This window comes from Syngnathus leptorhynchus, chromosome 6, assembly GCF_054491065.1.
Source record: "Syngnathus leptorhynchus isolate UIUO chromosome 6, UIUO_Slep, whole genome shotgun sequence".
Taxonomy (NCBI): domain Eukaryota; kingdom Metazoa; phylum Chordata; class Actinopteri; order Syngnathiformes; family Syngnathidae; genus Syngnathus; species Syngnathus leptorhynchus.
The window spans coordinates 14,308,604-14,336,529 of NC_141200.1; the positions used below are offsets into that span (position 1 = coordinate 14,308,604).

General features: G+C 42.2%; 2 protein-coding genes across 7 annotated transcripts in view; one reads left to right on the forward strand and one right to left on the reverse strand.

Moving 5' to 3' along the window:
• The first annotated feature begins 575 nt into the window (after window positions 1-575).
• Window positions 576-18,918, forward strand: cetp (cholesteryl ester transfer protein, plasma). 3 transcript variants are annotated; one of them, XM_085914185.1, is made up of 19 exons: window positions 576-723; window positions 1,822-2,171; window positions 2,719-2,833; window positions 2,908-3,039; window positions 4,208-4,278; window positions 4,437-4,524; window positions 4,725-4,794; window positions 4,869-4,929; window positions 5,579-5,670; window positions 7,368-7,464; window positions 7,712-7,791; window positions 7,895-7,948; window positions 8,065-8,214; window positions 9,241-9,308; window positions 9,646-9,685; window positions 16,384-16,455; window positions 16,693-16,762; window positions 18,437-18,522; window positions 18,591-18,918. In XM_085914185.1, exons 2-19 carry the CDS (start codon window positions 2,027-2,029, stop codon window positions 18,687-18,689), a joined length of 1,590 nt encoding a protein of 529 aa, XP_085770311.1. In that variant the 5' UTR covers window positions 576-723; window positions 1,822-2,026; the 3' UTR covers window positions 18,690-18,918. The 3 variants fall into 3 exon arrangements, 2 of the variants coding, with proteins under 2 accessions (XP_085770311.1, XP_085770312.1); XR_015066401.1 differs by lacking the exon at window positions 18,591-18,918 and having other exon boundaries at window positions 16,384-16,540; window positions 18,437-18,511; XM_085914186.1 differs by lacking the exon at window positions 16,384-16,455.
• A 4,811-nt stretch (window positions 18,919-23,729) lies between these two features.
• Window positions 23,730-27,926, reverse strand: part of chka (choline kinase alpha) — a 34,713-nt gene continuing 30,516 nt past the window's right edge. For all 4 annotated transcript variants that reach the window (XM_085914762.1, XM_085914763.1, XM_085914764.1 and 1 more), the window contains 2 exons: window positions 27,839-27,920; window positions 23,730-26,662 (listed from right to left, as the gene is read on the reverse strand). In XM_085914762.1, the coding sequence (XP_085770888.1) occupies window positions 26,603-26,662; window positions 27,839-27,920 (142 nt within the window). In that variant the 3' untranslated portion in view covers window positions 23,730-26,602. The remainder of the gene's footprint in view (window positions 26,663-27,838; window positions 27,921-27,926) is intronic.

Sequence of the window (27,926 nt, forward strand, 5' to 3'; positions counted from 1 at the left end):
TCAAAACAGGCTTGTTATGATTTATTTGCCATCTTTGCCATTATCAAAACTTTTATCACGACATTTATATTTCAAAGGTTGCAGGTTCCACCTCCGGCCCTCTCTGTGTGGAGTTTACATGTTCTCCCGAAGCCTGCATGGTTTTCCTCCCGGAATTCTGGGTTATTTTCCACATCCCAAAAACATGCTTGGTAGGTTGTTAATCCGAATGGTTGTTCGTTTCTGTGTGCCCTGCGATTGGCCGTCAACCGGTTCAGGGTCCACTCGCCCACTGCCCAATGACTGCTGGTATCGGCGAATTCTTAAGGACTAATTAATGACTACCCGTGAGATACACACTTTTGAAATGACACATTTGCTCAAATTACTTCTAATAATGTTATATTGTCATAAATAGCAGACAAAAGTCAAAATTATAGTTTGCATGGTTATATCCCTGCCTGGGGTAACCTCACCGTATGATGACTGTGATACACATACTCCCACTAGATGGTGCTATATTATAGGTTCCATAAATAGTACTTGGCTGTCAATCAGTTACCTCCAACAAGTACAAATGTCAGTAACTGGGTTCAAAGAGACATTGATGAATAGCTTTCTCATATTGGAATGGTCTCCTATATGTAGTCACACTCTTAATTGAATTATCCTTATTTTTGACTGGATACACGGTTTAACCTCTTAATAGGAAACGCAAGGACAGAAGACGTTTGACAGGGGAAGGTTTGTTCTCTTCATATTGATACGCAAATCTCCACACGGCATACTGTATTAACGTACTATGTGAGTGATGTTGGCTCATTTTAAACATTTTCTTATGGTTTTGGTATACCGGGTCATTTTAGTCTGCCACAATGTGTGCGTGTGTGTGCTTGCGTGCGTGCGTGCGTGTGTGCGCGCGTGCGTACTTGTGTGCGTGTGTGTGTGTGTGTGTGTGTGTGTGTGTGTGTGTGTGTGTGTGTGTGTGTGTGTGTGTGTGTGTGTGTGTGGGTGTGTGGGTGTGTGTGTGTGTGTGTGTGCGCGCGCGCGTGAATGCACGCGTGTGTGTGTGCGGGGGGTAGGGATGCAGTGAGAGATCGACAGGCAGCGTCTGCTGTGATGCGGACTCTGTACTCTGTCGTGGTTAAGGGGGGAGCTGAACCGAAAGGCAACGCTCTCGATTTGCCGTTGATTTACCTTCCTCCCCTGTCCTATGGTCGCAAGCTGAGCCCGGAACCTTAGAGATAGCGTGAGAAGCTCTGTCATCCAGAAGGGGCTCGGAGTCGAGCCGCTACTCCTCCATGTTGTGAGGAGCCAGATGAGGTGGCTCGGGCATCTCAAGAAGATTCAAGAAGAATTTATTCGCCATGTTTGAGCGTGCCAAACAAGGAATTTCACTTCGTTACATCACAGTCTCTGTTCAACATTTAGGTGACTAACAACACTCACACTGATTAGGATGCCTCCTGGATGTCTCCTTGGTGAGGTGTTCCGGGCATGTTCTGCCAGAAATAGGCCCCGGGTACGACCAGGACATGCGAGAGAGACTATGTCTCCAGGCTGACCTGGGAATGAGATCCCTCCGGTAGAGCTGGAAGAAGTTGCTGGGGCGGTACTTTAGGCTTCCCTGCTGAAACTGCTGCCTGCGTGACTAGATAAGCGGTAGAAGATGGATGGACGGATGGATTTGTGTAAACCTGCTATGTCCTATTACTAATTCATGTTTTACAAGTCACAATGACTGTTTCAAATGCTTCTGTAAAAGGACAAACTTAGCGATGGCCAAAAACCTTTGCAGAGTACCACTATCTATACATTTTGCATTTTCTGTCTTCCTTTCAGGGGAGAGTTCAATATCTGTAGGATTTTTTGAGTGATAACAAAGACAAGAAGACAAGAAACGTTGGAAACTGTAGCAGCTTCAGCACAAGTCACGAGCTACAGTGGCAAAAGAGACTAGCTGTGAAAGTGAGCCTGAACCTAAACTGTCCAACCAAAACTGACCCATTACAGAGTTCAAGAGTGTGTTGCAGTGTTGGCTTGCAAAATGACTCGTGGCATTTCTCCACTGTTACTCGTTCTACTCCTGTCATCAGCGAATGGATTATCTCATGGATGCTTGCAGGATACTGCCTCAGCTCACAGATTCACTGGAGCTGTGTGCCGTCTCACATACCCTGCCGCTGTTGTGTGTGAGTACCTAACTGCCTGTACAAGCGTTGCATGCTTTTTAATGTGAACACTTGTTTTCCTTGACTTAGTATGGATGACACGAGGAATTCTGCCTCACAAACATCATAATATTTTGGTTTGTCATTGTCAGAGGGAAGGTCAGCACCTCCACGTATTCGACCTTGGCTCTAGCCTTTCTGTGTGCAGTTTACATGCTCTTGTGTCACACGAGAAGCTAATGTTTTGTTAGATAGTTATTCATTGACTCCAATGATCAATTCATTTTTGAAGCAAAAATGAAATGGAAAGTGGAATTGAACCTAAATCCACCAATGCCTCAGTAATCGGAGAGTTGGCGATTCGATCCCAGCTCTGTCACAGTCACAAGTTGTTGTGTCCTTGGGCAAGACACTTCCCACACTTTGCCTCTAGGTCCATTGTAAATGAGAAAAGGTTCTCAATTGTCTTACCTGGTAAAACATTGAATTAAAAAAAAAATCAGATGGAACAATGTGGTCTCGTGTGATGTGATTCTGTTTGTGACGACACTTATCTAATTTTTAACAGTGAATGAGAAAACCACTAAAGTGATAGAGGCAGCATTCCAGCATGCAAGATATCCAGGTGTTAAAGGAGAAAAGATCTTGCCCCTCATGGGAAACGTCTCATACGGCCTTGAAAAGTGAGTAAATGCATTACAACTGTTGGAAAACAAAATGCCGTCAAATCGTGTAACGTTTCCACTTCTTCCTCCAGTATGGAGATTCACAACCTGACGATTGGTCAGAGCTCCTTTGAGCTTCTTCCAGGTGAAGGTATCACCATGAAGATCAGCAACGTATCTGCAGTCTTCATAGGGACCATCCATTACAGATATGACAGTTGGCTGTGAGTGCATCTGGGCAATTAAATTCCTCGTGTCTTAGACAGTCGGACTCAGGAGCAAGAGTGCTACAATTCGAGAGTTAGTATACTCCATTTAGTTTGAGGTATAGTGTAGTGTGTGTGTGTTGATTACTGTGCCTGGGTGTGAGTTTGAAGTCAACTCCAAAATTTTCTTGACAATAACCTGTTCTAAACATAGTATTCCAATATTGTGTTTGTTGAATATGAATCAAACAGTAAAATCCTCCCATTTTTATCCATCTCACGGGGCAGCAATTTTGCCACTTGCTGTCGACTGAAAATGACATCACAGTTGCCCAGGGCTCAGGTAATGACAAATCACAGCTCACTCTTTCTGAATTTGTCATATGACGTTCGTGAGCAGGGCCGTGATCAGGAGTTACCGAAGCCCTGAGCAACTGTGGTGTCATTTTCAGTCAAAAACAAGTGGCAAAATGTCCGCCCCCGGAAATGGATAAAAATGGGTGGACTCTGTTGTTTCATTCATATTCCACAAACACAATGCAAAAGAGAATGCTGTATTCAGACTAGTGGGGATACAAAGAACATATTATTGTAAAGAAAATTTTTAGGTTGACTTTCCCTTTAAGCCATTTCTGATTAAAACTTGCTGTAAACAAGGACTCAGCCTATAGTGCAACAACCCATTTTTAAAGTTTGTTTTGAACTTCGAAGCAATATAATGGTCTTGATTCACCATACAAACCATCTTTCTGATTTCTCAAAAAGGAATGAACAGACTACTTGCCATGATACTTTTATTTCTAAAAACAGATAAAATCTCTGCTTAACCTGCCTAGATTAGTGTCACCAGTGTGGCGTGTTTGATGTTTATTTTCGGTCTTGGAAGATTCTGTGAGCTCTTATAGTTTTTCTGTGGCAATAGTACATGAAAAGAGTAGAAATGTTATTAGGCCAAAATAAGCCTTAATGGCGCGATTAAAAAAATGAATAGCATTAAAAGGGGGTTGGATTAATCGTGTTAATAATGCGTTGAACTGACGCCACTATTTAAAATCTTGGGAAAATATTGAGAGCAAACATTCACAAATTGATGAGGCACTTACTTCCCGACTAAAATGATGAGTGGAAATGTAATAACATTGTTAAAAGAACAAAAAGAAATCCATTTGTTTTTCATTTCATCCAGAGTCAAGGTTGCTCAATCAATTAATTTTGAGATTGAGTCACAGATTGACCTCGGAATCAACCCCAAACTTTGTAAGTATTCATCTATTATAATTTATCTGTGTGAGTCAACTTTAATTCAAAAACAGTTGGATATGAGTGACTAAGCGCGATACAAATAAAGGTGTATTGCATTGCATTATACTGTATTATGTTATTTATTTCTATTCATATTATTTGACACCTCTCAGACTGTTTTAATGGGAAGGTAGCAGCAGACACATCATCTTGTTACTTGAACTTTGACAAGCTGCGTTTGCACCTTCAGGGAGAGAGAGAGTGGGTTACTCTTACTTTTTAAATAAACTAAATGCTGTCAGCTGAAGACACTTTTTCACATTGTGTGTGTGTGTGTGTGTGTGTGTGTGTGTGTGTGTGTGGGTGTGTGTGTGTGTGTGTGTGTGTGTGTGTGTGTGTGTGTGTGTGTGGGTGCGTGCGTGCGCGCACGTGCGTGCATGCGGGCATGCGCGCGTTGTCAGACCAAACTGGCTTAAGAAGCTCTTCACTGACTTTGTCACATTTACAGTCAAACTAGTCATCAAGGGACAGGTAAGTCATCTTTTATTGCTGCTATGATCATCAAAAACATGGCTGGATTATTGTTTTTATTTTTTTTAATGTAGATTTGTAAGGAGATCAACAAGGTAGCAAACATATTAGCCGACTTCATCCAGGAGAGGGCAGGTGGGTTCACTTATACAGTACCCCTTAAAGTAAATCCCATTGTACTATATACATCCATCCATTTTCTGAACCGCTTAGTCCCCACGGGGATCGCGGCTGTGCTGGAGCCTATCCCACCTGTCATCGGGCAATAGGCAGGGGACACCCTGAACCGGTTGCCGGCCAATCGCAGGGCACACAGAGACAAACAACCATTCGCACTCGCACCTAGGGACAATTTGAAGTGCTCAATCGGCCTACCAAGCACATTTTTTGGGTTGTGGGAGGAAACCAGAGTGCCCAGAATAACCCACGCGGGCCAGGGGAGAACATGCAAACTCCACACAGGGAGGGCAAGAGGTGGAATCGAACCTACACCCTCCTAACTGTGAGGCGGGCATGCTACCCAGTGCGCCACCAAGCCACCCAGTACTAGTATATACAATTTTCCCAAAATATTCTAAACTGCAATACAAATTTTCATGTCATGAAAGAGAGTGATATCCAATAAGGAATCTTGCTGTCTTATGTTGGTACCCAGCTAAAACTGTACATTTTATACACCACACATTTCCCAGCCTTAATTTAGCCTGATCATGCATCATTGTACTTTAGTTGCTTTGTTAACTTGTAACCACTAGATCAGTGTAGTGTCTTAATGTGTTTTCAGAGAAGGTCCTCAGTGACGGAGATATCACTGTAGATATTGGTGTGACCACTGCTCCCACCATTACTGCAAACTACATAGAATCATACCACAAGGTAAACACATATATATACATATATATATATATATATATATATATATATATATATATATATATATATATATATATATATATATATATATATATATATATAAAAACGTGTCCGAAAATTACGATATATATATCGTAATGCTCCGGAGTACAAGTCGCACCAGCCATAAAATGCACAATAAAGTGAAAAAAACATATATAAGTCGCACCGGAGTATAAGTCGCACTTTTGGGGCAAATTTATTTGTCAAAATCCAACACCAAAAACAGACATGAACCAGCAAACACAAACGATACGGTATGCTAACGTGACATATAGACAAACGAGGAGCTGAGAACGGGCCTGACGTAACATTCAGTTATTCAAGTAAGTATTACATAAATACTTGAATAACTCTGAATGTTACGTCAGGCCCGTTCTCAGCTCCTCGTTGATGAACCATCGATGGATTTAATGAATTGGAGTGACACAGATGGTTTGATAAACGTGTTAAGTATTACATAAATAACACGTTTATCAAACCATCTGTGTCACTCCAATTCATTAAATCCATCGATCGTGCTTTATGTAAACAATGCCATGTATGCGCCGCATATGCTGACGTCGTACCCGTTGTAAGTTGCATTTCTAATTATTCCACAGACCCATATAACGATATATAAAGTATATTTCAAATCACTATCATATTAAAACAATATTATCAAACCATCTGTGTCACCCCAAATCATTAAATCCTCGTTCTTTATGTCAACAACGGTGCGTGTGCGCTGCAGAGATCTAGTATATACGTAAATATATTGGAGCGTTAACAAAGTACCAGGAAAGATGTGGGTTTATATAACAATATTATCAAACCATCTGTGTCACTCCAAATCATTAAATCCATCGATCAAATTCCTCGTTCTTTATGTCAACAACGCCGCGCGTGCGCTGCAGAGATCTAGTATATAACTATATTGTAGCGTTAACAAAGTACCAGGAAACACGTGAGTTTGGTAAACGGCTCTTTATTTAACAAAACAAGAGTTCAACGAGCCAACAACTACTGAACCTCCAGCCACGGAGGTGGAAGAGAGCTCCATAGAATAGGAGCGGGCGTGCATAAAAGCCATGTCCGAGCATCATCCACCGTCCCCGGACAGCTACCCGGCCGAGCGCCGGCCCCCCGACTTCCATCCACGGAGGTGAAAGAGAGCTCTCGTTGAGAAGGACCGGGCGTGCGTAAAAGCCATAATAGTTTTTCAAACCTTCTGTGTCACTCCAAATCATTAAATCCTTCAAACTTTTCCTTCATCCGTGTCACTTACAAACAAAGCCGCTAATGATGCCGGTAGTACGTGGGGCCCTTCGTCATCTTCGTCATCTTCGTCATCCCGTGATCGAATCCTTTGCCCTTTATGTAAACAACCGCCGCGCGGCATGGGTGACGTCACTTGCAGTTCAAATGACAGTAATCCCTTGCTACATAGCGGTTCGTTTATCGCAATTTCACTACATCGCGGATTTTTTAATTTTGAAAATTTGTGAAAAAAGCTCTTGAGTATAAGTCACCCCCCCACCCAAACTATGACAAAAACCGCGACTTATAGTCCAAAAATTACGGTATATATATACACACACACGCACACACTCACACATTCATCGTTCAATAACTGATTTACTGTAAGAATGTTTTTGTTTGTTTTTTTATTTATTTTCAAGGGATTCACAAACTACAATACTTCTGCTGTCATTAGCAATTCAGCTTTCAAGCCCAGTCAGTTGACTGAAAATCGGATGCTCTACTTTTGGATCTCAGGTCAGCATTTTTACAATACTACAATGATACAATAAAATACTCTGTGCATATGGTTAAGAAATATGACAAAATATTTCACGACATATTTTAGCTGGTATTGCTGGATTATGTAAATGGCTATGTACTGTAAATCATCATCAACAGACTGTATCACTCAACATGTTATACACTCACTGCACTTCTTCCTTAATATTGTGTTTGATATTGTTTCGGCAAGTTTACTGCTAAAATGTCCTGTTACTCCTAGACCAGGTCTTGAACCCCATGTTAACTGCTGGCCACCAAGATGATCGCTTCCGGCTTAACATCACTGGAGCAGAGTTGATTGTAACACTTCAGAATAATACTCACATCCACCATGATGTTACTAAAACAATTCTTACCAGAAATATGGTGCGTCAAATAACGTTCAGAACTCGTATGATTTCAGGAACTTTTCAAGACAAGTCAAGTCTCTACAACCATGCCTGATTTTTTTAGAAAGGTAATATGGACAATACATTGTTGCATTGCGCATTGCTCATTCATATGAACATTTGTCTGTTTGTTTTTTATCTGGAGATATTTTCATATTGCATTGCCACGTGTTTGTGTGTTAAGTGTCTTGTAGAAACAAGTTACACAGAATTACGAGTGTGGAGTGCATCTGCACCCTTCGTAAACACCTCCACCTTCTTTGGAACATCTGTCTGGGCTGAGGCCTATGGTCAACTCTGGTGTGAAAGTCAAGAAATTCTCTCCTTTAAGACAGTAAGACTTTGCCAAAATTGGATTGAAACAATCCAAAGTAATGAGTACGCTAGAATCAGAATCACAAAGATGAGTGATTACACGTTTTTTCACCTACAGTATGCGCATAAACAATACTATAAAAGCATTTACCACATTTCTGATTATTTTTCGGATATACATCTTTAACTTTTCAGTGTCTCGACAGCTGCTTTGTATAGAGTTTGCTAGGGAGTTTACCCGATCATGTGGTACACTTTTAAAGAGAAGGTGAGATTTAAATAATGCCCAATATTTTAAGATACATTCGTATCTGCAGGCTGAGGGAGCACTTAATTCAGACAGGCGCAATCACAAAAAAAGGGTTTGTCTTTTTCCGTGACTCAGTGGCATTTCCAAACCAAGAGAGAAAACACAAAAAACTCATGAAAAATTAAACACTTTTATTAAAAGCAGTATAAATGGTTATTGACATTAAAAATAAACGAAAAAAGTTTATTCTCTGTTGTGGCTAGAGTGCAAAAGATCAGGCCATAAGTCCCATCTGAGGTATGTGTAGTTTCAACCTGACTAGTCTCCTCTGTCGTGAAAATTAGGGTGACGTAACTGTAACAATCAGAAAAGTCCCAAAATGGCCCATGATCTAACTCATCTGCAAAGTGAATGAAGTACATACCTGTTTTGCAAAGTGTGAATGCATGAAGTTGTGCTTTAAATAAAGGACATAAAACAGCTCAGAAAAATGGAATTCACTGGCAGCAGGAATTTTGGGATGCAAGGCGTTAAAAGAAGATAAAAACTCCACAGTGGCATAACTCTTTGTTTTCTCAAGGTGAGATTGCACAAGGTGCTTGCATGTCAAACTTGTATTGTGCACCCATCAAATGGTGGGTTTGGAATACAATTAACAAATGCTCTAGGCACTTAATGATCAGGCATTGGTTGTCACCCACCACATCAGTGACATGGCCATGGAGAGTGTCATGTGATTTTATTTTATTTTTATTCCCATGTTTGTCATGTTTCTGTTGTTTGGTTTTTGTGCAGTTCATCACCACTGATGTCACAACTTCTTACGTCAACAAACACGTCGTACTGCACAGCAAATCTTCACAGTAAGACCTTTCTCATCCATTTTAATTATTACCAGACTACTGTTTCATGCATTCTAATTGTATCACACTTGGATGCACTGGATTTCTAGTAATTTATTGGGTGTGACTACATATTCACTCTGTAATCCTAAAGAAGCTAACGGCAAACATTCTATTAGTCACTGTCTTGTTGCTGTGCATAAAAACAATTAGAAATTGTGTATTGTGTTTGGAATTGATCATGCATTTCTATTGTTTAAAGATGAACTCAGGTTGGCTTACTAAGTCTCTTAAGAACTTGACTTCGGAACCAAAGTTTTCATTTTTGGTGCCATTGACAATCGATTTCATCTTCCAGGGTTGAAGTACAACATGCTGATTTATACCAATATCCTCTGGTAAGTGTTTGCAGGAGTCTTATAAAAGGTCTCTGGCATTCTCGAGTCAAAGTAAACAAATAATAAAGCAAACTTACACCACATTCACTCCTAACAGTCTGGTTGAAACCAGCTGGTATTGGGGGCCAGTACTGGCTTGTGCAAATGATAATGGAAAATACGTTGATGTGGCCCTGCGATGAGGCAAACGTGCTTTTTCTCAAGCAGCCTAAAGAATGCAGAGAAAATGAAGTCCGCGAAAGCATTTTGTATTATCGGATTGTCATTCGTGGTGGAGGCATCACTTCATCATCAAGATGACAAAGTATACTCATAAATTAGTTAATCTGTCTATCTATGCTTGCAGTAGACACTTGGAGCACAAATGCACTCACCACTCATCGACTACTCGGTTGAACAACCATCCGCACTCACACTCACACCTAGGGGCAATTTGGAGTGCGTATTTAGGATAATTTATTTTTTGGGGCCATTTTTTATTACAGTATTCATTATATTCCATATTTCTGTGGTGTTATTTTATTATAATTTATATAATTTTTATTATAGTATTCTTTCCTAGCACCTCTTTTAATATTAGTCAGTTTGTTCTTATATTGTTTGTATTTATTCCATCTGTCCATCCATCCATCCATCCATCCATCCATCCATCTTCTTCCGCTTATCCGGGGTCGGGTCACGGGGGCAGCTGCTTTAGGAGGGACTCCCAAACTTCACTCTCCTCAGCCACTTCATCCAGCTCATCCCGGGGGATCCCAAGACGTTCCCAGGCCAGCTGAGAGACGTAGTCTCTCCAGCGCGGCCTGGGTCGTCCCCGGGGTTTCCTACCGGTGGGACATGCCCGGAAGACCTCCCCAGGGAGCCGTCCAGGAGGCCTCCTGATGAGATGCCCGAGCCACCTCATCTGGCTCCTCTCAACGTGGAGGAGCAGCGGCTCTACTCCGAGTCTCTCCCGGATGACCGAGCTTCTCACTCTATCTCTAAGGGAGAGCCCGGACACCCTGCGGAGGAGACTCATTTTGATCGCTTGTATCCCGGATCTCGTTCTTTCGGTCACGACCCATAGCTCGTGACCATAGGTGAGGGTAGGAGCATAGATCGACCGATAAATCAAGAGCTTTGCCTTTTGGCTCAGCTCTCTCTTCACCACGATGGACCGGTACAGAGTCCGGATTACTGCCGACGCTGCACCGATCCGCCTGTCGATCTCGCGCTCCCTCCTGCCCTCACTCATGAACAAGACACCAAGATACTTGAACTCCTCCGCTTGGGGAACTCTCTCATCCCTGATCCGGAGAGGGCATTCCACCCTATTGCGACCGAGGACCATGGACTCAGATTTGGAGGTCCCGACCGCTTCACACTTAGCTGCGAACCACTTCAGTGAGAGCTGGAGATCACGGCCTGAAGAAGCAAACAGCACCACGTCATCCGCAAAAAGCAGAGACGCGATGCTGAGGTCCTCAAACCGGACCCCCTCAACGCCTCGGCTGCGCTTAGAAAATCTGTCCATAAAAATTATGAACAGAATCGGTGACAAAGGACAGCCTTGGCAGAGTCCAACCCTCACTGGGAACATATCCGACTTACTGCCGGAAATGCAGACCAAACTCTGGCATTGGTGATACAGGGACCGAATCGTCCTTATCAGTTGGCTCGGCACCCCGTACTCATGAAGCGATCTCCAAGGGACACGGTCGAACGCCTTCTCCAAGTCCACAAAACACGTGTGGACTTGTTGGGCGAACTCCCATGCACCCTCGGGGATCCTGCCGAGGGTGTAGAGATGGTTCACTGTTCCACGGCCAGGACGAAGGCCACACTGCTCCTCCTGAAACCGAGGTTCGACCTCCCGACAGACCCTCCTCTCCAGCACCCCTGAATAGACCTTACCAAGGAGGCTGAGGAGTGTGATTCCCCTGTAATTGGAACACAACCTCCGGTCCCCCTTCTTAAAGAGGGGAACCACCACCCCAGTCTGCCAATCCAGAGGCACCGTCCCCGATGTCCATGCGATGCTGTAGAGGCGTGTCAGCCATGACAGCCCCACAACATCCAGAGCCTTGAGGATCTCCAGGCGGATCTCATCCACCCCCGGGGCCCTGCCACCGAGGAGTCTTTTAACTACCTCAGTGACTTCGACCCCAGAGATTGGAGAGTCCACCTCCGAGTCTCCAGGTCCTGCTTCCACAATGGAATTCGTGTCTGTGGAATTGAGGAGGTCCGAAGTATTCTCCCCACCGACTCACGACATCCCGAGTCGAGGTCAGCAGCACGCCATATCCACTGTAAACAGTGTTGACTGTGCACTGCTTCCCCCTCCTGTGACGCCGGATGGTGGACCAGAATTTCCTCAAAGCCGTCCGGAAGTCATTCTCCATGGCTTCGCCAAACTCCTCCCACGCCCGGGTTTTTGCCTCAGCAACCGCCGAAGCCGCGTTCCACTTGGCCATCCGGTACCTGTCAGCGGCCTCCGGAGTCCCGCAGGCCAAAACGGCCCGATAGGACTCATTCTTCAGTTTGTGTTTATTATCTGTCTTATAAATTCTCTGTAAAGTGTATTTTTCTTTTTACAGGCATTTTGTAAGCCCAGGGATGATCTACATAATTTAGTTTCCTATTACTTACTTTTACAGGACAGTATTTGTCATATCACCTTTTGAACATTTTTAAGAATTCCTCATATGCACAGTTAATATTATTTTCATTGTATATACCGTAGTTTTCGGAATATAAGTTCTGGTTTTTGTCATAGTTTGGGTGGGTGGGGCAATTTATACTCAGGAGCGACTTATGTGATTTTTTTCACAAATTTTCCAAATTAAAAATTCCGCGATGTAGTGAAACCGCGATAAACGAGCCACGATGTAGCAAGGGATTACTGTCATTTGAACTGGAAGTGACGTCACCCGTTCCGCGCGGCGGTTGTTTACATAAAGGGCAAAGGATTCGATCACGGGATGACGAAGATGACGAAGGGCCCCACGTGCTACCGGCATCATTAGCGGCTTTGTTTGTAAGTGACACGAAGGACGAAGAGTTTGAAGGATTTAATGATTTGGAGTGACACAGAAGGTTTGAAAAACTATTATGGCTTTTACGCACGGCCGGTCCTTCTCGACGGGAGCTCTCTTTCACCTCCGTGGGTGGAAGTCGGGGGCCGGCGCTCAGGGACGGTGGATGGGGCTCGGACATGGCTTTTACGCACGCCCGGTCCTATTTCATGGAGCTCTTTTCCACCTCCGTGGCTGGAAGTTCAGTAGTTGTTGGCTCGTTGAATTCTTATTTCGTTAAATAAAGAGCCGTTTACCAAACCCACGTCTTTCCTGGTACTTTGTTAACGCTACAATATAGTTATATACTAGATCTCTGCAGCGCACGCGGAGTGTTGTTGACATAAAGAATGAGGAATTTGATCGATGGATTTAATGATTTGGAGTGACACAGATGGTTTGATAATATTGTTGTAATATGATAGTTATTTGAAATATACTTTAAGTCAAAGTCAGCTTTATTGTCAATTTCTTCACATGATAAGACACACAAAGAGATTGAAATTACGTTTCCCACCGTCCCACGGTGACTAGACACACTACACATACAAGCAAATAGCACAAAGAGTAAAAACGATGAAGAGCGATGAATAAGTAATAAGCAAATAACCCAAATAAATAAATAATAAATAAATAGATAAATAAGAGGAGCAAAATGGAGCAAGCGTGCATACAGCAGACAGCCAGAATACAGTGCAAAAGAACAGGTCGTTGTGCAGCCGAGGGTGGAGGGGGGAGAGAATTCAGGATCCTGACAGCTTGGAGTATGAAGCTGTTGGCAAGTCTGGTGGTGCGGGAGCGCAGGCATCTGTACCTCTTACCAGAGGGCAGAAGATCAAACAAAGAGTGAGCGGGGTGACTCACATCACACACAATTGCGGTCGCCTTGCGGGTGAGACGGGAGGTGTAAATGTCCTTCAGGGAGGGGAGCGGAGCCACAATGATCTTACTAGCAGTGTTCAGAGCCTTCATGTTGTATTCAGTGCAGCCACCACCCCACACAGTGATGCAACTGGAGAGGACGCTCTCAATGGTGCCGCGGTAGAATGTGGTCATGATGGCAGGAGGAGCACTTGCTCGCCTGAGTTTCCGCAGAAAGAACAGGCGGCGCTGGTGATCCAGGAGAGGTCCTCACTGATGTGCACCCCCAGGAATCTGGTGCTGCTCACTCTCTCCACCACAGCACCGTCGATGGTCAGCGGCAGGTGTTGGGCATGACCCTTCCGGAAGTCAACAACAATCTCCTTGGTCTTGCCGACGTTCAGCAGGAGGTTGTTGTCCCTGCACCACGTGGCCAGAAGGTCGACCTCCGACCTGTATTGGGTCTCGTCGCCCCCGGTGATGAGACCCACCAGAGTCGTGACGTCGGCATATTTCAGCACGCGGTTGCTGCTGTAGGTTGCGGTGCAGTCATGCGTCAGCAGGGTGAAGAGCAGCGGACTGAGCACGCAGCCTTGAGGGGCCCCCGTGCTCAGCGTGATGCAGCCGGAGACATTGTCGTATGGGTCTGTGGAATAATTAGAAATGCAACTTACAACGGGTCCGACGTCAGCATATGCGGCATTGTTTACATAAAGCAAGATCGATGGATTTAATGAATTGGAGTGACACAGATGGTTTGATACACGTGTTATTTATGTAATACTTACTTGAATAACTCTTAATGTTACGTCAGGCCCGTTCTCAGCTCCTCGTTTGTGTATATGTCACATTAGCATACCGTATTGCTGGTTCGTGTCTGTTTTTGGTGTTGGATTTTGACAAATAAATTTGCCCCAAAAGTGTGATTTATACTCCGGTGCGACTTGTATGTTTTTTTCCACTTTATTGTGCATTTTATGGCTGGTGCGACTTATACGCCGGAGCGACTTATAGTCCGAAAATTACGGTAGTATCTCAGTTTTGTGACATTAAACCATTTTTAAATGTGTTTATTGTTTCTTCTATTTTAATTTTTATGTATTCCTGTTTTTTGGCCGGTTGAGTAATTATATAGTTCTCATCAAAAATCATGAAAACTGGCAAATGGTCACTGATGTCGCTGACTAATAACCCACTTATTGTGCTGTTTATAATGTCATTTGTGAATATATTATCAATAAGAGTGGTGCAGTGAGAAGTTATTCTGGTTCGTCTATTGATTTTTGGATACAAGTTCATGCTATATATTGTGTTAACAAACTCTTCAGTCCGTTTGTGCTTGTTTAGATTGAGTAAATCAATGTTGAAACTCTTCAGTCAGTTTGTGCTTGTTTGGATTGAGTAAATCAATGTTGAAACTCTTCAGTCAGTTTGTGCTTGTTTGGATTGAGTAAATCAATGTTGAAGTCTGCACAGATGAAAATTGTTTTGTAACTGATTTTTGAAAACACCTCCATCCATTCTGTGAACAGTTCAATACTAGAACCTGGTGTCCGATATATGCAGCTAATGATTCAATTTTTCTTTTTTTAATTGTTATGCATTCCAATATGTTGTTAACTACCATTGACATGGCCTTTACCACCCTGACGTTGAATGTGAAGTTGGCATACAGACTCCTCCTGTTAATATGTACAATGGACAGTTTCCTATCTTTAATGATTCTATTAAATTCTTCATCAGTATAGTAACTGCAGTTATTGTTGATTGAGTTGAAAAAGTTGTTATCCGGGTCTATATCATGTTCCATATCCAGTGAACTGTGGTCAGTATATTGAAATGAATGGAGTTCAAGTTTGTCGTGTTCACTAATTCTCTGAGTTATGTTACTATTGTCTTTAAGTGTAGATGTTTGACTTCTTTCGGTGTGTGTCATGGTTGTGAGTTGAGTTTAGCTTACAGTCCTGCATGATGATCATTGGTATCTGTCCAGCTCCTCTGTACTTCTTACCATCAGCACTTTTGCTTCCTCCGGTGTTCCATTGAGCTTGTTCAGGTGTGTTGAATTTTTTTCTGCTTCTTCAGGTAGTGTGCTTTATCAGCGTGATATCAGCTTGGTCAGGTGCTCATTGATGTAGACGTCAGTTCCTCTCAACTTTCTTTCTTGTTTTAATTGTGCAATCTTTTGTTTTCGGTTGACAAACCGCATGACGACAACGGATTTGTCCCCGGGGCTCCTCTTGGGGAAAGGGTGGCAAGCTTCGATGTTGTCACAGTCCAGCTGTATACACTTGGAGTGCAGGAAAGTAGCCACACCTGTTACTCCGTGGAGTTAACATCCAGTTCATCGGGCTCACATCCCTCGCCAGCGGCCAAAGCCCGGGTTTATGACCGGGCTTTGATGTTGACTCCGGAGATGATCACGTCGTTAATTCTGGTGTACTGCTCCAGGTTGGTAACCCTGCTTTCCAGGAAGGTGATTCTCTTATCCTTTTCCTCATTCTGGATGTGGAGAGCTTTAAACCTCGACCAGCTTAAGGATGCCTTTCTGCTCCAGCCTGACAGCACAGACTTCTTCACTGAGGAACTCCAACGCCGTTTTAATATCATCAACCTCCTTCACCGAAGAGAGGGGAGCTGCTGGTGCCTTCTTAGGACCCATGTTTAGGACGTGCTAGTTGTTTTTAGCAGTGTAGCAGTGTGTTGTAGCTTCGCGGCTAGCTCTTACTTGTGAATGTTGTAACTTGTCCTTTTCTCTTTACTTTGACCTCCACTTATTTCCAGGAGCATTGCCTGACTCTGGTCCATACAGGAGATGGAAGATGTGGTTCAGCAGCTCCTCCTGGTGAAAAGCCAGTGAGGCTACTTGAAAATGCAGTTCCTCTTCGAATCTTGTACTGTCAAAACATCATTTTCGGGCAATTTGTGTTCTTTTCTGTCTGTAAGTCACGTACACATTTGGTTTGACCAGGCATTAGCTTGAAAAAGAAATGGAAGAAAAGATAGTGGTCTAGTTTTATATGAACTCTGTAGTGCTTTGTGTAGTCAGGCAGTTGATGAACAAACACTTGATTTACTGATTCGTCTGTTCAGGTCAATAAAGAACAACTGGATTTCCTACAAGAAGCTGTGATGAAGATAGGCATCCCCAAAGTGGTATCCGGTAAGATCATAACTATAGAATAATATTGTCTTTTAGTATTGATAATATCAAGACAACATCAATTGTATCCTGCCACACATTCACTGAATCCATGTGTGATATACAGCATTACTTAGCTTTAGCAGTAGTACCGCAGCAACACGGAAGTGTGCACAAAAGTTATTTACAAAGAAAGATGGTTTCACAGAAAGCCTTTTTAAAGTTTTAATAACGTACCTTAACATTTCTTTCCAAACACTGCCTGTGACGCGGCAGTAATACCGCAGCAACACGGAAGTAACACAGCACAAATAGGGCTGGATTAAAAAAAATATACTGGTAAAAGTCACTGAGACACGACGGTAACACAGCAGCAACACGGTCGAACAGCACTAATTGGGCTGGTTAAAAAAACATACCAGTAAAAGTAAATAAAGAGCCGTCTTCATCTTCCTCCTGTGCACTGAAACCATCGAAGTCTTCCTCCTCAGTGTCCGATTGGAATAGCCTGAGATATCCTTCGCAGCAACACAAAAGTGTGCACGCGAGTTATTTACAAAGAAAGACGGTACACATCCATCCATCCATCCATCCATCCATCCATCCATCCATCCATCCATCCATCCATCCATCCATCCATCCATCCATCCATCCGCTTATCCAGGGTCGGGTCGCGGGGGCAGCAGCTTTAGGAGGGACTCCCAGACTTCCCTCTCCCCAGCCACTTCATCCAGCTCATCCCGGGGGATTCCAAAGCGTTCCCAGGCCAGCCGAGAGACATAGTCTCTCCAGCGCATCCTGGGTCGTCCCCGGGGTCTCCTACCCCTCCTAAAAAAAGAGCCATCTTCATCTTCCTCCTGTGCACTGAAACCATTGAAGTCTACTTCCTCAGTGTCCGATTGGAATAGCGTTAGATATCCTTCGCCACACACTTTCTCAATCTCTCTTTCGTCGTCACTTTTATGCATTTCTTCTAGTATTTTCCATGATGAGGGTCTGTTCATGCTAATTTTATTCATTCACAAAGCGCTAAGTTACATTAAACTAGCAAGCTACACGCATAGCTCCAGAGTAGACGTGACTGGGAAATAAAGAAAGAAAAGGGTGACGCAACGCAACGTCATCAACAATGGGCCAAATCAACTGCCTTTAACTTAAAAGCGGTATAATATGCATTTCTTATGTCCCCCATAATGACAGTTTGTGTTTTAACGCTTATTTTCAGTAATGTCCGTCTTGATCTCGTTCTGTCTCTTCTTTGTGTTTAATTAGAATTAAACTATTTTTTTCTTTTTAGAACAGATTTGTATGGCACTATTTGCTTGGCGGATGGACATGCGATCAACACACCACTTTTCTCCCCAGTGACTGTCACATATCACTCCGCCCAGCAAAGCGGTGCCGCACAACAGCGGTCCACAGCCTTTTTACGAGTGTATAAAAATGATCAAGTCATAACAAAAATCACGGAAAAAAATCATATATAAGCCGCATAGTTCAAAATTTGAGAAAAGAATTGCGGCTTATAGTCCGAAATTTACGGTACTTTTCTGTGGATGCGCTGCACCATCATTGTGTGAAAAAAGAAAATATTTCAAAATGACAGGATTAGAAAACGTAAATCCAAAACGTAAAGCGTATAAAAGAAATATGTTGTTCTTTAGGATTGATCTTTATTTCTGTTTGCTGTTCTAGTACTTGAAATGGAAATAACCAGACTGTTGGACAAACAGGGAGTATACTTGTTTGACATCTACAACCCGGAAGTGCTTCCTCGGGATGTAAGTGTGACTAACACATATTGTCATCTGCCCATTTCTTAAACTAAGTCGTATTCCCTTTTGCTCAGGGATTTGTGATTATACAGATGGACTTTGGTTTTCCTCATCATCTCCTCGTTGACTTCCTCAGCAGGACACTGCAGCAAACAGGCAGTCTTCAACAATAAAGGCTCCATTATGATGACAAAGGTCTCAATTTTCTGAAGTGATTATCCTCTTGGACTATATGTTTGGTGACTAGATTTGTCTCATTTGAATTAATAAATGAATAATCTGTAATAATATTAAATTAATTAAACATGCATGGAAGGAAGCCCACAAAACATGTATGTGGAGAACATAAAAAACGCCACATAGGACAGCCTGAGCTAGAATTAAAATCAAGAACATCTTGACCGTGAGGCTTGGCTTCTATTCACTATTACACTGTGATGCCTGTTCTATTAAAATATGATTAAGATATTCTTACAGTATAAATAATATATTTTACACATGATACTGTCCGATATGTTAATTTACACACACACAAAAAAAAACTAACGTTTTAGTCTTTCCATCAGATGTTCTTGTTGAGGGACATCAAAAGTTGATCAACTCCTAGGTGGCATAGTTGTGTTACTATTTCGGTACTGTTGCCCATGTCCGGGAACGTAACAGCAGTCTTACCTCAAATTGCCATCAGACAGTTACCCACCAGGTAGCGCTACTTTCTCACTTATAATACTCTGGAATTGTATTCGTAAACTGAACAATTATTAGGAGCGTGTTGTTTCATGGAATCATGTAGGTTCGCACTTAGCATGTCATCTACAATGACATTAACAACATCTGTCTGGAGCTGCCAATGTGGAGTAACAATATACGTATTATTTACAAACAAACTCGCAAATACGTTCGAACGTAGCAAATGTAGCATTTTGTTCATAGTGCCAACTTGCGTGTGTGTGAGTGAAAAAAAATCTACTTTGTTTTAAGCATTTGGCCTACTAGGTTTAAAAATTAAGTAAGTCAAGTTTTTTTTTAATAGTAATTTAATGCCCACTCCGGATCGGGGATGAGATCCTGCCCCAAGTGGAGGAGTTCAAGTATCTTGGGGTCTTGTTGACAAGTGAGGGCAGGATGGAGCGTGCGATAGATAGGCGGATTGGTGCAGCGTCGGCAGTAATATGGACTCTGTACCGGTGAAGAGAGCTGAGCCAAAAGGCAAAGCTCTCAATTTACCGATCAATCTACGCTCCTACCCTCGCCTATGGTCACAAGCTATGGGTCGTGACCGAAAGAACGAGATCCCGGATGCACTCGGCCGAAATGAGTTTCCTCCGCAGGGTGACCGGGCTGTCCCTTAGAGATTGGGTGAGAAACTCGGTCATCCGGGAGAGACTCGGAGTAGAGACGCTGCTCCTCCACGTTGAGAGGAGCCAGATGAGGTGGCTCGGGCATCTCATCAGGATGCCTCCTCGAAGCCTCCCTGGGGAGGTGTTCCGGGCATGTCCCACCGATAGAAGACCGCGTGGACGACCCAGGACGCGCTGGAGAGACTATGTCTCTCAGCTGGACTGGGAATGCCTTGGGATCCCCCGGGATAAGCTGGATGAAGTGGCTGGGGAGAGGGAAGTCTGGGAGTCCCTCCTAAAGCTGCTGCCCCCGCGACCCGAAACCAAATAAGCGGAAGAAGATGGATGGATGGATGGATGGATGGTTTTATTAGGGCTGCAGTGCACGATTTATGTTTAGCATTTTTTATCCAGTTCCATCATTTACATTTATTTGTATTAGTTTTTATTTCTGCTGTGTTTTTTTTTCCTGTCTGCAGCCAAGTTGGCAATGAAAATAAAAATTCTCAATTTCCTGACCTGGATTAATAACAATTTGGGTCATAAATAAAAACAGTAAATGTCAGCCTCACTGTTCTGGGGCTTGAATCTCTGCTCCGTGCTTTCCTGTGTTAGTTTGCATGGTCCACCTATATTCCAAAAATGTTCAAGTTAGATTTATTGACGACAACATTGTGCAACGTTTTAAAGGTTGATTATTGATATGTGTCCTGCAATTGACTTGCAACCAAAGTAAGCGAAAGGTTCCAGCTCACCCATGACTCAAACGGCGACAAGTGTTAAAGAAATACAGAGATGGAAGTTATTGCAAAAACTTTGAAGTGCTGTTATTTCCAATGAGTGCGTCTCTGTGACATCCTGTTCATCCAAGATCGCTGTCAGGGAGCGCAAATAGTAGTTCCAAGCAGTCTACTATTTAGCCTCGCAATCCTCTTTGTGATAACATTCCTCCATACTGCACTGTTGACACTGCGTGACACAAGGCAAACAATTCCTTGCTTCAAGGTCAAGCTGGCCAAGAGGCTGTGATATTTCAGATCAGTTATTCTGCTCCCTGTTTTCAAACAGCTGAGTGTGTGTGAAGAGCAAAAGGATTAGCTTGCCCCTATTTGGGCTTTTGAGAAGTTGTAATTAAACTTATGAAGTCTCTTGATTGATGTGTACATGACCCATTCACAAATTAAAGGTGAATATTAATGATGGACATTTTACGCCGAGCAAGTTATGTGTAAAAGACTGGACTAAGGTAGGTTGATGTCCAGGTGACTTCATATCCATCCATTTTCCGTACCGCTTGTCACAACGGGGGTTGCGGCTGTGCTGGAGCCTACGGCAGCAGTCATCGGGCAGTAGGCGAGGGACATCTTGAAGTGGTTGCCAGCCAATCACAGGGCACACAGACAAAAAACCGTCCTCTCTGGCACTCACACCTATGGGCAATTTGGAGTGCTCAATCGGCCTACCAAGCATGTTTTTGGGATGCGGGAGGAAATGGAGTGCCTGGAGAAAACCCACTCAGGCCCGGGGAGAACATACACACTCCAGACATGAAGGGCCGCAGGTGGAATTGAAACCACACCTTCTGAACAGTGAGGTGGACATTCCGCCTAACAGTAGCGATATATAAAATGAACGTCTGTCACTTTAAAAATACAGTATATTCCTTTAGCCACTACAGAGCAAATTTGGTGTCCATTTCTGCCACTGATGTCAAACCGAGACATGGTGTCTAATGTTTGTAATGTAAACGGGGCATCCCAGAGGTAATGCGTTATATATCAATTGCTCCAAAATGGATTGATATTAAAAATTCATTTTTTGTTGTTGTTGCAAAAACTACATAAAGTGAACATGTTTATTAAAAATTGACTATCTGGATGCTTAAAAATGGTCCATCTGGATGCAGCAAATCTTGATCCTTCCAAACAGACAATTATCACATCATTTGTACTAAGCAGACTTGAAATGCTGGTCTTTCACTTGACTGAACTTGTTTTATAGTAGCTCACAGTCAGCATTTTACATTTTAAAATGATCCTACTGGTCTATAATTGGTCGAATTAGGTCTTGAATACATTACAACAGTGCTAAGTATAAGTATGAACCGACTTGGGTTCTGAGGTCAGCAGACTTGGATCAATTAGTGGAGCCCCGAGTTCAAAGCAAAAATGGTGAATCAACATTTTTAGAGGTTGTACACAAATTGAATAGGCTGCCAACAGAACTAAAGTCAGCCTCAAGTATAAAAACTTTTCAATCCAGGTTACAAAGTTTTACATAATTTCAGAAAAGTACTTTTAATTTTGTTATTTTGTAAATGCCTTTTAATGTTGACTTTTCAGTTGTGTGAAGCAAATTGAGTTACTTTGGTAATGAAATGTGATTTAAATGGACTTGCTTTGCCTTTAAAAGCTTAATCAATTGCTACACTGATTTGGAATTGTTTTTTGGTAGGGGTGGGGCAAGAATGCACTTTTTGGGGGGTCAAGAACAGGCTATAATGGGGTATTATAAGCTACTACATATACTAATACCAAATATATTTTTCACCACACTGTGTCTCATTTTGTTCATACACAAAATACAGGCTCGCAAATAGATGAACTCTCCATCACATGAGGGTGAGCTGGCAAATTATGTGTCGCCATAGCAACAGGACAGCACATAACTCACTTTAATGCAGCGATCAATAATTGCTGTCATCATCTTAGATCCTTGTGTGGTGGTCAGTTCTACTATTGGCCTGGCGACATCTTGCCAAATGTACAGCTTTAGATAGACAGGGCAGAGGACTCACGGATGTAAACAAGCAATGTGTCTGGACAAATGCCCCAGCTGATCATTTCAACTATTTAACCTCACAGACCTCTTTGTCCGTGATAACATTCCTCTACGCTGCATTCTTGCCCCCTGTTTGTCTGTGTGTCAGCAGATGTTACATGCCAAACCATTCCTTGCTTAAGCTACATGTCAAGAAGGCCAAAAATGCCAATTCATATTTTGGGGTCACAGTTTGGCAGTAAACTCTGCTCGCCATACATGCAGATTGCCATATTTGTTGCGAATAATATAACCACAAAGATTTCTTTGTTTGCTTTGGCTGCACTTCAAGATGGTTAAAAGAATTGGGCCCTCTAAGTGCTGGTCGGTGGCCTTCATCCCTTCCCCCATCTTTAGTTTTCTCTGGCTTTTGCATTACTTTCAAGTTAAAACACAGTACTACTCAGTGGTGGAAGGTCGGGGCCAGTTAGGCCTTTTCTGCTGGCCTAAACAGCTTCAGCTACATTTAGAATCGAAATGCAATTTAATTTGCCAACATTCAAATTGTACCAATTTAATCCCAAGTTGTTTTTTTTTTTTGTGTTTCTCCTCCAGTATATGTGGTTGTTAGGATTTTTTGGGGGGGGCATATTAAATTTCTGCCTATGTCAATATAATCTGCCCAGGGTGTTCAGAATGATTGTTTCTTTAGCCAATCGGATTTCTTTCAAATTCGTTGTCAAAAAGCCAAAGTAGGCCCTCAATGACTTCATTTTTGTCCTCTGTTGGGTTGTGAGTTCAAAACATGTTGTAATAAACTTTGACCATGACACATATCTGTAGCAATCTGCACACAATAAGTTAATCAGTGGCACAATTGTTCTATTTTTGTTTTTTTTTGTTACTGACACACTTACATAGAGTGAATTAACCTAAGGTCCATGTACCCAACCCTTGACATGTGTCCACAATTAGGTAAACATGACCTTCACACTGTAACATGATCTCATACTTGCAAGTGAATGCTTTTACCAGGGCAAGCACATTGTTTGAAATGGATTATTTAGCTCACCCAAAGGACAACAACCAAAACAAATACTGCAACCACCATCATAGTTTTCGCATTTATTTTTATTTGTGCAAAGCAGGAATACAAGTGAGGTTCATGCTTGCCATAATGCAGTAGCTGAACTTCGTTTTTCAATTTTGTATTAAGGATTAATTACCGATAGTCTTGTACTGGATTTCATCAAATCCATAATGTGTATTAGAAGTTCAGTATATACACCAGAATAATAATCAGTTATTGAACATTGTAAGTGAACGTGTTACTTCGATTCTGTTTCTATTGGAGCAAGTTAGCCCAGAATGAACATGTATATGCAGCAATAACAGACTATTATTATCATTATTATTTTTTATATAACATAGAAATGTTTAGCATGATTGAAAAAAAAAAAGAGAGTCAAAGCTATATACGGTCTAAAATTAAAAACACACTGACAGGAACCAGTGAAGCAATTAAGACGTTTGCCTAGGGATGAACTTGTAAATTGTTTGGTGGGGTAGGCAACGATCTACCCTCAACTTAAGGTTTGGTCCAAACCAAAATTTTCAAATGGGAGTTACCTGGGACAAGGGTAAGAAATTTGGTCTCATTGTACTATGTCCAACTGAAGACTAATTGCATATTGTATTAGTTTGACTTAATAATGTTCAAGGTTTGTGGCACTTGTTAGTTTGCAGGACCTTGGGCAGATAAACTACCTGTCCAAAGTGAAGTGAAGGCACAGAGCTCTTTCTTACTATATATGAGGATGTATAAAGAAATGTGAAACAAACCAAAAACTAGCAGACATTCTGTTGAATGTAACAAAATAATAATACTTGACTCATACTTTCATGTGAAAACACCTAAAATGTTTTTTTAATCTTATGGACAATATTTTGATGCATCCCATTGCATCTCCAAATCACTGAACTACAAATATAATACATAAGTTAAACAAAATGAAGGATAATAGTCAAGTAAAATGAAAAAACAAACAACGCAAAACAAAACAACTCAAATGAGTCCCAGTTCAGCACTGAAGTACTTAAATTTTTTTTATCTCCAGGCCTTTAAGATCAAAAGTGCTACACTGGACATTCAAACACATTTCCATAGTTCCAGCATCGGACAACTGGCAGAACACAGTAGATGATGACGATGGGAATCATTTCCCTATGGTCTGTGTAACCCACATATACGTACATACTAAGAACCATGACTCTTAACATAAACAATATGAGGTAATACCAATGGTACACTTCACAGGGTCACATTTTTTTGGGTTTTCCAAAATCAAACTGAGTGGCCCACAAGACTGACACAACTGTGTCTAAATTTATTAGACCACCACCCAATGTAAGCTTAATTAATGCAGGGTTGCCAACTAAAACAGTCTGTCACTATACATACTTTGCGAGTCAAATGTTGCGAGAGTAGCTGCTCACGATTAAAGTAGTTTAAAATGATAGTTTTAATCCTATATATAAATACTACTTTCTTGAACTCCTGAACTGAAAATTGGTCTTAATGGTCGATTGCTATTCGACTTCTCTAAAGCGTTCAGTTTCCCATCTTAAAAGCACTTCATAATGTTGGATGGTGATCTAATGCATTTGCGAAGCGATTCTAAGTCCATCAACTTTTCAAAGTAATTGCACAGCTTTCAGTACAAATCTACATCAAATACAAAGCATTTTGACAGTGAATATAAAATATTAAGCCAGATGCCTACTGATGATGATGTAGTATGATGACCTTCAAAGATGTATTCTCCAAGATAAGCAGTACTTTTGTTTTGATTTCTTTGACGGCTCTCATGGGCATTGACAATTTTGCAATAAGTTGTTTTTTCATATCCAAAAACAAAACAAAAATGCACAGATATAAGGGCATAACATACAATTTGTCTTTTCTTCTTCACTCAACACTATACTGGCCTAGTATTGAAGATGAGAAAAAACATTTACAGGCATACATAATTCATTTATATCGCAACTGTAAATAGTGTGCAGTGTATCAAAACTATTTTTTTCTGAATTATATTGACATGCAACTGTCCACTGACCAGTTGAGAAGAAAGCAACGAGTTATCAGGGTCATAACGCATAAGATGGAATGTTGTTGTTTTGGTGAGCTGTCACTACTGGCTGGCACTGCTTATTTACTTATTAATTATTCACATTTAGACAAAGTGTGCCTCGTTGTGTGAGGAGCCGTGTCAGATTTTGTGTGCTGTTAGATACAATGTCGGATAATATAATACTGTACTGTATGAGATAAGACAGGGTTCACATTGATGATTTGAATCGGATCGTGTTCAAGTCAGAATAATTCATACATGTGAAAATTCAACACAATCCCCTTCCCTGGCCAAAAAAACTTGTCAAATACGTCAAGACAAGCTAAAATTGCATGTTTACCAACAGTATAATGTCAAGTCATTATCTCACTAGTAAGACAGTCCATTAGTAACAGAGAAGGCCAGGTTACTGGTACTTTTAAGTTTATATATAATATACATAGTTGGATGCTTAAGTAAGCAGAAATCTACCACAAGAAGTTCACATTTTGGCTCTTTCCCACAGAATGATCAATACATATACATTGATGCAATGTTAATATGTCCAGTCTAGCTTCAACTGAAATCCATTTTCAACCTGCTTCAGTCATAGCATACTGGATATTAGTTTATTCACTCAGCAATGCAGAAGCGGAGATAGGCCTGACAAGATTATTTGTCAGCAAGCAGATGAACTTTTGAGCTGCAGCAGAATTTGGGGTGCGAAGGAGCACCTAGACTTGTGATTCAATCGGGCACCGCCGGTACCAACAGCAGCCAGCATATACTCATGAGGCAGTCTAAGTAAAGCATGGAATCTGTATCACCTAGTATGACCTCCCTCAGCTCAGAAGGTTGTCCAACTTTCTTGCTCTATTAGACAGCCCACATTTTCTTCTGCTGGAAGTAGGCATCAAATCTCTCCTGGGCATACTCCTACAAGGAAGAACATTTTCAGGAAAATACAGATTAGACATTTTGGTATATAATTCACTTGGCATTTTCAATGTCAGTGTAGTAAATTCACATATTAAACAATTTGCATTATTTCAGTAAAGGCCTGGGTGATTCTGTGATGATTGCGATACATTTCAGGTCAGTTACAATGATCAGGTGTGTGTGTGTTTCTCAATCAAAAATGTGCCTCGTTTCGCACCCATAATCCAGTAATCGTCGCTAATGCAATGCTACAGACGCAAACAGCTATTATATTCAGAGAAGAAGAACCTGGTCACATGTGTGACAACAGCCAATCAGAGACGACCTTTTTACTTCCTTGCTTCTGTTGCAGCAGAAATTTGGGATATCGACTTGGGTCCAGGGCGGGTCGGTGGAACACCGGGTAGCACGTCCGCCTCACAGTTAGGAGGGTGTGGGTTCGATTCCACCTCCGGCCCTCCCTGTGTGGAGTTTGCATGTTATCCCCGAGCCCGCGTGGGTTTTCTCCGGGCACTCTGGTTTCCTCCCACATCCCAAAAACATGCTTGGTAGGCCGATTGAGCACCCCAAATTGCCCCTAGGTGTGAGTGCGAGTGCGGATGGTTGTTCGTCTCTTTGTGCCCTGCGATTGGCTGGCAACCAGTTCAGGGTGTCCCCCGCCTGCTGTCCGATGACGGCTGGGATAGGCTCCAGCACGCCCGCGACCCCCGTGGGGACAAAGCGGTTCAGAAAATGGATGGATGGATGGATGGATGGATGGATGGATGGATGGATGGATGAATGGATGGATGGATGAATGGATCGATCGATGGACTTGGGTCCACCGCCTTTCGGCCATTGTGACCAGAGACTGCAGCTGTTCACTCAGTGATTTGACAACTGAAAAATGTTAGACCTTGGGCAGAGGTCTATTGCGTTCATGAGTGCATGACACACAAATTAGAGAGCAATGCGCAGAAGTGCAAACACGCAGACATTTTGACATGATAGTTGACATGGCAGTCTGACCTGACCTAAACCAACCAGTTCTTAACAAAAATATTAACGGCCCCACTCATCTCGTCAATTGAGCTGACTGTTTTTTTTCTCTCATTAATTCATGTTTAATTACCTTTCTTAACCTAATAAAAATGTAAAAGTTAGGGTTAGATAGGGTTAAATTGCAACACTCACCAAATATCCAAACTTGATGGTGGATAGACGGGCCTGGATGATAGACCACAAACCCCAAAAGAAGTGCGATGCAAGGGAGAACCTGCGG

Excerpts from the sequence above, each read along its gene's own strand:
- cetp (XM_085914185.1), top strand. The coding sequence starts at position 2,027 with ATGACTCGTGGCATTTCTCCACTGTTACTCGTTCTACTCCTGTCATCA. Across the intron at positions 9,309-9,645 it reads CTGCACAGCAAATCTTCACA|GGTTGAAGTACAACATGCTG; the intron begins GTAAGACCTTTC and ends TTCATCTTCCAG. Across the intron at positions 16,456-16,692 it reads CTCCTCCTGGTGAAAAGCCA|GTCAATAAAGAACAACTGGA; the intron begins GTGAGGCTACTT and ends TCGTCTGTTCAG.